This window comes from Sinocyclocheilus grahami, unplaced genomic scaffold (genome assembly GCF_001515645.1).
Source record: "Sinocyclocheilus grahami isolate Dianchi unplaced genomic scaffold, SAMN03320097.WGS_v1.1 scaffold570.1, whole genome shotgun sequence".
Classification (NCBI taxonomy): Eukaryota; Metazoa; Chordata; class Actinopteri; order Cypriniformes; family Cyprinidae; genus Sinocyclocheilus; species Sinocyclocheilus grahami.
This window is the reverse complement of record NW_015505749.1, coordinates 333,298-343,685: the sequence shown is the minus strand read 5'-3', so window position 1 is coordinate 343,685 and position 10,388 is coordinate 333,298. Positions and strand designations below refer to the sequence as shown.

Sequence of the window (10,388 nt, the reverse complement as noted above, 5' to 3'; positions counted from 1 at the left end):
GTATTTTCAGCTGTGACTTGTGTGTGTGTGTGTGTGTGTGTGTGTGTGTGTCCATGCTCTACAGCCTAGCTGTTGGTGAGTAATTGGCCTATTACATGAATGTCTAATATTCAGCTTTTATCACATTAAAAATACATTTTAAAACCATGCATAAATTCACGGTTCAACAGACTAAACACAAGGGGCATTGATGTGCACAAACTTAAATATTTATGCTAAACCATTTTTCTCAGAAATACACATTCACACACCTGCAAACATAGACCAATAGGCCACTCAAAGCCACACAATTACCTCAAAACACACACACACACACACACACACACTGTTGTGACAGTTATGATTTATGAGCACTGGGGTTTTGAGGGTAAACAAATAAATTCAGTCAAAATGTGCAGGAGGGCAAAGGTCACGAGTCACGGTCAATGACAGTGTCATCATGATCATCTCTGTCAGGGTCATGACCCTAACATGTTTGACCAATCACTGCAAAGCATTACGCCCTCTCCAGACCGCAAATTGGGGCATGTTATCAGAACTTCATGAGTAATCACATTTATACAAAACCCTTATCAGAGTTTCAGGTTATCAAATTACCTTCTCAAATTCAGAGAAGTTAAAAACTCAAACAGACCCATAACAAGCCCAAATCCACAAATACATTCCATATAGAGGCTTGAGCGTGAATATATTCTGAAATATAAGCCAGGGTGCACAATTTAGGGTGTAATTGTACTGTAGTTTCGGGTTTGAATCTGTTCATTAATCTTCCTATTGGCCAGGGAAGGTTGAAGTTGTTGTGTAACTGGCCATATGCCATAAATACACACTATTCTGGAGACTTCCTCTGATAATCTATCTGTCATCAAGTCCCACACTTAGAAACACATGCACACAAAGCCCCTGAGCTCTGAGATGTCCAGTCATTTCCTATAAATACATGCACCGCTATTACAGTATCTCTCTATTTCTTTTAGCAAGCTGGCAGTGAATTGTTTGTGTAAATGTGTGTGCTTCCACATGTATTCATTGTTGCAACTGTTATCGGTCTGAGAGAAATATTTTGAAAAGAGGAAAGGGTGGGATGACAAGTACACTGGAATATCCTCAAAAGGAAAATAAGACTAATGAGAAAAAGAGCAAAGGAAGAGAGGAGAATGAGTGTTGTGTCAGAGGTCACAGTACAATCAATACTTTCTATAATTGACCTCTTTCCTCTTCATGGGTCAAAGGCCAAACCCCAGCAGGGATTTGTGGTTACCTCAGATTTCAAATGTCTAGCAGGTGGTTCACACACACTCTTTGATGAAACAACTTGTTGCTTTTCTAGTATTTTAACTGTAGTTTTCTTTATTTCTGTGGTCTGAAATCAATCAACTTTTAAAACAGTTAAAAGATAAGACGGTATTGGACAGAACCAATATTGTTCATCTTGTTTATCAGGTTCAAAAACATTTAGTGTTACTTTTGCATTAATTTTAGGGATTTAAATGGTAGCACATGATTGATTTACTCCATTTTGCCTTATAATTGTCCAAACAGTGAAAAGCTCTGTACAGAAGGATCACTGAATAATTTCTCTGCTGTCTTCTATTAGATGTCAAATAATTATAGTTAAAAAAAATAATAATAATGTGAGTAGAAAGTATAAATGATAAAGAAAATTACATGCATACAGAATCATTATTGATGTACACTATAGGGGTCGACCGATTATCGGTGCCGATATTAAGCATTTTTTTAATGGTTATCGGTAACAGTCATTTTCAATCCGAATTTGCGGAGAAAATTATTTAAAAGCATTTAAAGAAAGTTTTTGTCAGAGCCTTTGTCTTAATTTTCTACATTAATTTTCATTTTTACACCAGACATATCGGTTAAAAATATCAGATTTCGGTCTACTTGATCTGTAATAATCGGTATCAGCATCAGCCCTTAAAAACACATATTGGTCGACCCCTAGTACACTACATACTAAAACGTGGAGATGAGGCTAAGAAAGAATTGGAGGAGCTCAACCCATTGAAACACACACACCATCTCAAATTTGTTCTCTCAGCCCACCAACATACTGGCTGTCAGTCGTGTGGGAAAATATCGCACAGGGGCAGAGGCGAGCGACTCGAGCTTAACCTGAGACCTGGGATCTCACCACTCGGGTCCAGCTGTGGATGCCCAACATCTTTTGCGTCTGGACTTAGTTCAAACTTTTATAAGGGGACACAGCCCTGAGAGAAGTATTTATTCACGTTAGAGTAAAGAAAGGTTCATTGAAAGTGGTCCATTCAACATGGAATTACCGGTTCTGGTTTTAGTGGCGGTGGTCCTGTCGTTCGGCACCAGCACTAAACTGAACGTGCCGCGCCTTCGCCTGTCAAACAAAGGTAAATTACTCAATCACCTTTATCTGAATGAGTTTAACTTAAATTATAAATGTTTTGCTCCTCTTTAAAACGGAACACAAAAGCCATCTGAACAGTTGTAAAATGACTGCTTAAGCTTTATCCCGCTACTGTGAGGAGAGAACACGGTCCAGTGCTTTCAGTAGCTAGATTAATGATTGTTTATTTTCACCGTTTGAGTGTTGAGGTTAATGTTGCCATCCCTTGGTTCATCGTGTGTGTGAATAAGTCTACACTATATACAGGTGCGTGTGGTGGCAGAATGCAATAGCACCTTTATCAGAAACAGAAAAATGTTCATTGCATAATGAATTTACATTAACAGAAGCTTCCAGGACATTTACAGAACGTGAGCTGTTATGTAGGCTACTATGCAGAAAAGTAGCCTACTGTAGGTAGCCTGATGTCTAAATAGAAGAACTGCACTGTAAAATGTTTCAACATCGTTGTTTAGATCAACTAAATTTGTTTTGTTAATTTGCTAATTTATTTTTTGTCACAATGTCTTTATTTTCTTAAATGTGTAGCCTGTCAACTCGATTTTCTTTTTCGTCAATGAAAAAAGTGCAACCTATTCACTGTGGATTGTCACTTTGGCTTTACTAAGGCAGGAGTTTTTAGTTTTTTTTTTGCAGTGTACTTATGGACAATAATGTTTCTAGTAAACGGTTTCCCTTTGTCGCTTTTCGCATTTATATTGCTTTCCACACATCCTGCTTTGCACACTGTGTCTTTTTAAAGCTTTGCGCCCTCTATGAATGGATATAAACTATTTCCAGTGTAGGCTACATAATAATTCAAAGTCAGTGTTTTGTGTTCCTCTCAGTGGTGTTCCTCTATAGATGTAGTAATTTTGATTAACTTGTTTGGAAAACTACCATGGATAGTGTATTCATTATTTAATAGTTTTCAGGGTCGAGCTGTTAAAGCTATTCCTGTCTATATCTAATAATTTGAGTTTTGTCTCGTTCAGCCGAATGGAAAGCGCTCGTGCCGCCTGCAGTTGCTATGGTTACCTCCTCAAGCGATGTTCGCGGGAGTCAATTTGGCGCTTTAACTAACTTTACTGAAACGTTGTTTGGAAATGCTTTTGAAGTATACACTTATATGTAAAAATAGAAATATTTATGAGAACCAGTAACTCGCACGCTTGATAGCACTAAGGAGCGCAGTGAGAGGAACTGAACGCGAGTGACAGGCAAGTACCGGGGGCCCATTTCGCTCTCGAGGCGCTGAGAAGGCGGGGAGGGTGCACGAAGAGAGAGCGAGCGAGAGAGAGAGAGACGCGCGCACTTGAGCTCGAGCTGTGTGGGAAAATATCGCACAGGGGCAGAGGCGAGCGACTCGAGCTTAACCTGAGACCTGGGATCTCACCACTCGGGTCCAGCTGTGGATGCCCAACATCTTTTGCGTCTGGACTTAGTTCAAACTTTTATAAGGGGACACAGCCCTGAGAGAAGTATTTATTCACGTTAGAGTAAAGAAAGGTTCATTGAAAGTGGTCCATTCAACATGGAATTACCGGTTCTGGTTTTAGTGGCGGTGGTCCTGTCGTTCGGCACCAGCACTAAACTGAACGTGCCGCGCCTTCGCCTGTCAAACAAAGGTAAATTACTCAATCACCTTTATCTGAATGAGTTTAACTTAAATTATAAATGTTTTGCTCCTCTTTAAAACGGAACACAAAAGCCATCTGAACAGTTGTAAAATGACTGCTTAAGCTTTATCCCGCTACTGTGAGGAGAGAACACGGTCCAGTGCTTTCAGTAGCTAGATTAATGATTGTTTATTTTCACTGCATCATTGCATAATGAATTTACATTAACAGAAGCTTCCAGGACATTTACAGAACGTGAGCTGTTATGTAGGCTACTATGCAGAAAAGTAGCCTACTGTAGGTAGCCTGATGTCTAAATAGAAGAACTGCACTGTAAAATGTTTCAACATCGTTGTTTAGATCAACTAAATTTGTTTAGTTAATTTGCTAATTTATTTTTTGTCACAATGTCTTTATTTTCTTAAATGTGTAGCCTGTCAACTCGATTTTCTTTTTCGTCAATGAAAAAAGTGCAACCTATTCACTGTGGATTGTCACTTTGGCTTTACTAAGGCAGGAGTTTTTTGTTTTTTTTTGCAGTGTACTTATGGACAATAATGTTTCTAGTAAACGGTTTCCCTTTGTCGCTTTTCGCATTTATATTGCTTTCCACACATCCTGCTTTGCACACTGTGTCTTTTTAAAGCTTTGCGCCCTCAGTCCCTCAGTGACCTTATCAGATTCAAATCTGAGCGCCCTGTTCAACACGATTACAGTGCCGTTTCCGTCTTTGCGTGGCAGTGAGCTTCTCTGGAGATGTTGTGGCTGGTCTTTTTTAAGCTGTGGGAAAAAGCTACGTCAGGACTCCGGATTACCGTTTCAGCTGTTATCCAAGACTCCGAAATCCTCATGCCTCGAGCTCTCCTGGCGCGCGCTCACCTCCCCGCGGTCAGATTCTCCGCGGTGCGCGAGACAGTAAGCGCTTCTTATCGCACTATGCTTATTATCTTATTACCGGATTTATAGAGTCCAAGGAGAATGTTGCAGTGGCCTGAGGGAGTTTGAGATGTTTTACCTCTGTTGTTACACGCTGCTACTTTGATATTATTAAAGGAATTGTTCATCCAAAAATTTAAAGGGGTCATATGATGCTGCTAAAAAGAACATTATTTTGTGTATTTGCTGTAATGAAGTGTGTTTATGCGGTTTAAGGTTAAAAAAACGGAGCGATGATTCAAAAACATGAAAACCCATGATAAACGAGGCATTCGTTGCATCCAGTGGGGACATAATTATTGATTATAATGACTTATACTGTCTTTTTACGCGTTGCGTTGCATCGCGCCGCGCCGCGTAAACATAAAACCATGTCTGCATTTGTGATCTGAGAAATGACAAACAACTACTCTACACTGCCCAAAAAACTCACTTTTAGGCGGCTTGTAACACTCCAAAGAGAAAGGAAAAATTTAAATCGCATCATATGACCCCTTTAACTTCTGTCATCATTAACTCACCCTCATGTTGTTCCAAACCCGCATTATTTAATATGTTAAGCTCTGGTCTCATTTACCGTTGTTCAGCTAATTTTTGTTGGTGAGATGCAGTCATTTCAGTAGAATCTGTTTTCGAATAAGTGAGGGCGAAAAATTTCCCCACAGATTTCGGTCACATGGATTCACTGCACTGACCAACAGAAAGCTGCTTGGTTTGAAAGTGGCTTGTGTTGTATAGGCTTAGATCTATGCCACATTTCTGCGCGATAGTAGTTATTAAGATTGATGCCGTTTGGAATTGGTAAAATGTGCTTGGAAAAAAATATGATCCGAATATCAACTTGCATAATAATTATGCATGCACTGTATTTTTCCTCTTCTGCTGTCGAGGTAATGCAAGGAATGTTGTGATTGGTTGTCAAGGCAGCCAATCAGAATTTAGCAGCCTAGTCTCTGATTGGCTGGAATTATGGCATATTGTAAGGCTGGGTTGTGTTGAGCACGCGAGCTGTTGGCATTTAGAGAGCACTGAGGGCTGGCATCAGGTGAGCAAGCTAGTGAAACGTTGCACGCACAAAAGAGAAGGTCTGCACACATCCAAAAACTTATTTTAAATGCAAAATTAATTTTAGTGCGCTCTAAATACTTTCTTCTTTGCGAGACAAACATTTTCTCCACAAAAATGCACTTTTGCGCTCTCAAAATATGATCTTTCGTGCGCAGAATTGCGGCAGAGATGTAATCCCATTGTGTTGTTGTAGCTGTGCTTCATACATCGCGACAATATTGACAATAGACAAGTCAACTTTTTCGCTGTAAAATGTCCTAGAATGACATTGTTTCATTTTATGGAAAAAATATTCAGTAAAAGTAAATGGTGACTGAGGATATCCGTCCATAAAAATGGGTTGTTTTATTTCATATTACATAAGGAAGGTTGCAACAGTGTTTTTGAATAAAGTTTTAACTACATAAGTTACAGAAAGTTATTGCATATATATGTATATATATAGTTTTTGTTTAACAATCCTTGTAAAATTCAGTTCTGCCTAACACCTTTTTTTGGGGTGTTCCATGGAACAAAGAAAATCATATGGGTTTGTAACAACATGAGGGTAAGCGAATGATAAATACATTTTATTCTGGTCCCCATTGGCTTCCTAGTAAAGAAATTACTACACTCTAAAAAACGCTGGGTTGTTTTTTCAACCCAAATGCTGGGTTGAGACCGCTGGGTAAGGATGTTGGGTTGTTTTAACCCAATTTGGGTTTAAAATGGGTCTTGATCTATAACCCACCGGTGCTGGGTTGGGAACGTGGACGTGAGAGAAAGCACGCAGGTCACGTTAACATCGGACGACACCAGTGCGAGAAGCCGCCATTTTCACAGCGTCTTGAGATGGAAGCGAGTGAACGACGGTTTATGGTAAATAAAGATTATATTATATGGAAGTCAAAGGGGACCATTTGGTTTGGTATTTTACAAAATATCTTCTTTTGTTTTCAGCATAAGAGAGAAATTGTTACAGGCATAGAGCAATTTGGGGGTGGGTATATCATGACAGAATTTTCATTTTTGGGTGAATTATCCCTTTAAGAGAAACTTTCACTGCAAAAAATGCTTTAGTTTTGAAAATAATAAGTTTCTTACAAGTATTTACCACATTGGCAGATTATTTTGATTGTTTCAAGCAAAAACTCACTTAATTTTGACATGTTTTTCTGAAAACAAGACAATAATTTTTACTTGACTAGAAAATCCTTCTTGATTTAAGGCTGATTTATTTTGGCTGAAAACAAGACAAAAAATCTAAGTAAGAAAAGCATTTTTTGCAGTGTTGTGTAACCCTAATTTATCTGCAGGGTTCAAAGAACAAGGCTTAAGGTGGCAACAGGAATGTGAAGCAGTAGTTTGTATTAATTGTTTATCAGTGCCTCTGATAAGCTCTTTTCATTAATGATTATAAGCTGAGCTAATAGTTGGGTGTCCGGTTTCCCTCGAGCGGTCTGAGTGCGTGACTGGAGCGCATCTGTGCAGAGTTTAATGTGGTCATCTAATGCTTGCCCAGTCCCTGCGTGGAGCTCTGATTGCATGTAATCGACCTGTGTTCTTCTCCATGGACGTGCTATTAACCTTGATAATGATCAGCCCCATTCAGTTGTACTACATATATTTCGATTTTCAAAATTGCCAGATCTCAGAACGCATGTTGGTCATTCTGCCTACTGAAAAGGCTAAAGCACACACTCATCAAGCTGTCAGAGCAGTATGGATTGGTCTGGAGGGAGCATGTTATGTTTTGAATGGGAAATGAGGGATGGCCTGTATATGCCAGCAGCTGGGCAGTAAGTGTGTGTGTGGATCTTGTGGGGTCTTTTGGTGGGTCAGTTCTGACCTCTGCTCTGTGAAATGTGTGTGCTGATTTAGGAGTAGACACACGGTTTTTCCTCCCTAATGCACTTTCACAGCCGCATGCATTCATATACACACAATGGCACACTTTTGTGTTTTATGGTTGAACATACACAGAGATGCAGAGGTGGGTAGATCTGTGTTTGTTTTAGTTTACATGAATGAATTAATGAGTTTATTTTTGTAGCGTTGCCCAGATGTTTGTGCATGGTTTGTGAGGTCTGGGTAAAGAATCTGTCACAAAGAATGTTTGCTGATTGTGTTTCGTTCACATTCTCTCACTCCCTAAATATTCCCAGCTCCCTGGAACCGTTTGTTTGAGAGAGCAGGCCACAGAGTTTCATGTCTGTAAGATGGATGTTGTGAAACTCTCCCATGAGATCACAGTTCTAGATTAGGAATTGCTCTAAATTTTAAAGGTGATGTTAGAACTGGAACTGCCAGACTAGCCACTGAATTAGACATGCTCTCTCTTACCAAAATCCCACCCTACAAACATACAGTTGTGCCATTGAGAATATTGTAATCAGAGACGACGCAGCAGAGCAGTGGCATGTAGCAAAATATCATTCTTGCACCACAAACCAACAACTGCTTATAACAGCTGCTTATGAAGCTGAATATGGCATTGAGCTTGAACGATCCGCGTCCCAGATGCTCTCTGCTTCCTGCATCCTATATATGGGCTGCTCTATGAATGTGCAAAAACATTGACTGGCAGAAAGTGCTTCAAACAAAATATCTGCATGACTTTTTCCCCCTGTTTACAGATATTTCAGGACCTAATTCAGTCAAATCTGTCCAAAAGGAGGTTTTCACAGTGATGCCTTAGAAAAAAGCATGTATCTATAGTTGCCAAATATATGGTACTTTCAGGAGTGTAATATGACTTTTTTTTTGCCATTGCAGAAAAATAAAATCCTCACATCACCTTTAATCCATGTTCAAGGATAGACCTTTGGAGGTATACAGATAAATTACATTAACATGCACAGATATGAATGAGCTAGGTTTTGCATAGTTGTTATACAATTTTCACAAAGTGTAATTGAATATTTGAAACATTAAATACACATTTTTTGAAGTAAAGTCTCAATGCTGAGGCCAATTGTATTCACATTCATGCGATTTTTCATCAGGCGTTTAAAGTTCATGTGAATGTATAATATAAACAGATTGTGTGCTGGTCCAAGTGGAGTACAGAGAATATATGGTGTGTGAATGAGAAAAAAATAGGTGGGCAAAACAGAGACCTATTGAGGAAATGAATTTCAGGCTGAAGGTTTAGCACAAATACAGTTCATACAGGTACAGTATTGATACAGTACATGCAAACAGGAGACAAGAATACTTTGTTTGTACTGTGCAAAATGGATGCAGGTGGAATTTTTATAAAAACACACATTCTGTCCATCCCGTTACACACATGCAGTGTAACGTAGCAGAACAATGCAGCATTGTGGTGGTTTCCTCCTGGGTTGAGGGGAGTTTGCAGTTTACCGCAATTAGGTCACAAGCCCTGGACATGATCACACGCACTGATAACGACCGCAACAGCTGCTGGTCACTTAAACTACGATTTGATTTTTTAACCCCTGAGCTGATGACTGTCCTGGGAGCCGTCACAGGAACACATGCACACTCTTAATTGCAGCTGTAATGGTCTCAAGCACACTGCACAAATACAGCTGCCTTCTATACACACACGCTAACATATGGAAACATGGCTGCTAAAAGGGATCAGGGTAATAAAGGAGAAAGAAGAGAGGTGTCAGAGAAAGCAAAGAATGAATGGAGGTAAATAAAAGGAGGAATGGTGTGGACAGAATGAATTTCCCCCACTGCCATATAGATTATTGGTGTGAGAAAGAATCTTTTCTCTTTCTTTCTTGCTAAATGTGTAAACGAGTCTGTGTGTAGCCATAACAAGGCATTTTGTCTAGCTGCTGGAGTCTCATTGTGTGTGTGTGTTTGTACAGAGAGGAAGGCACTGACTCTCATGGCGGTTGTCCAGAGGGGTTTATCTAAACCCTCACGTTCTGATTCTTGCTTTGGGGAGAGAGGGGATCAGGAGAGGCCAGGGAGCAGGAGAAGACAGAAGGATTGAAAGAATGAGATTGACAAAAGGAACGCTGAGAAAATAAGCTACAAAAAGTGGGTTTGAGGGGGAGTGGGGCTTTTATGAGTTTACCAGTAAGTGCTGGTGTAGCCGGATTTGCCCTGAAGTAACGTGAGTGTGTGTGACAAATGAAGACAGACAGGCAGAGGCAGAGTGAGAGAATTAGGGGAAACAGAACAGATATTATGATTATGGAGAATTACTTATATGAACATGTATACGTTATCAGTCAAATGTTTGGACTCGTGTACTCATTCTTTGTTATTACTGTTCTCCACATTTTAGAATAATAGCAAAGTCATCAAAACTATTAAATAAAACAAATGGATGTTTGGGGATTAAGAAGCGGAATTAAATTTAAGCAAAAGTCACAATCCTTTGTCTAGATTCCAGATCTGCACACTTCAACTTCATGAGGTGC

The 10,388-nt window shown here is 39.6% G+C and overlaps 1 protein-coding gene across 2 annotated transcripts in view; it reads left to right on the top strand.

Annotated features, from left to right (window-relative positions):
• The first annotated feature begins 2,104 nt into the window (after positions 1–2,104).
• The window catches only part of sema3bl (sema domain, immunoglobulin domain (Ig), short basic domain, secreted, (semaphorin) 3bl), a 39,395-nt gene continuing 31,111 nt past the window's right edge, over positions 2,105–10,388 (top strand). The window contains exon 1 of one of the 2 annotated variants that reach the window (XM_016239621.1): positions 2,105–2,384. In XM_016239621.1, coding sequence (XP_016095107.1) covers positions 2,291–2,384 — 94 coding nt within the window. In that variant the 5' untranslated portion in view covers positions 2,105–2,290. Of the gene's footprint in view, positions 2,385–3,728; positions 4,009–10,388 lie in introns of those variants that run through there. The other variant, XM_016239620.1, reaches the window with a different exon arrangement.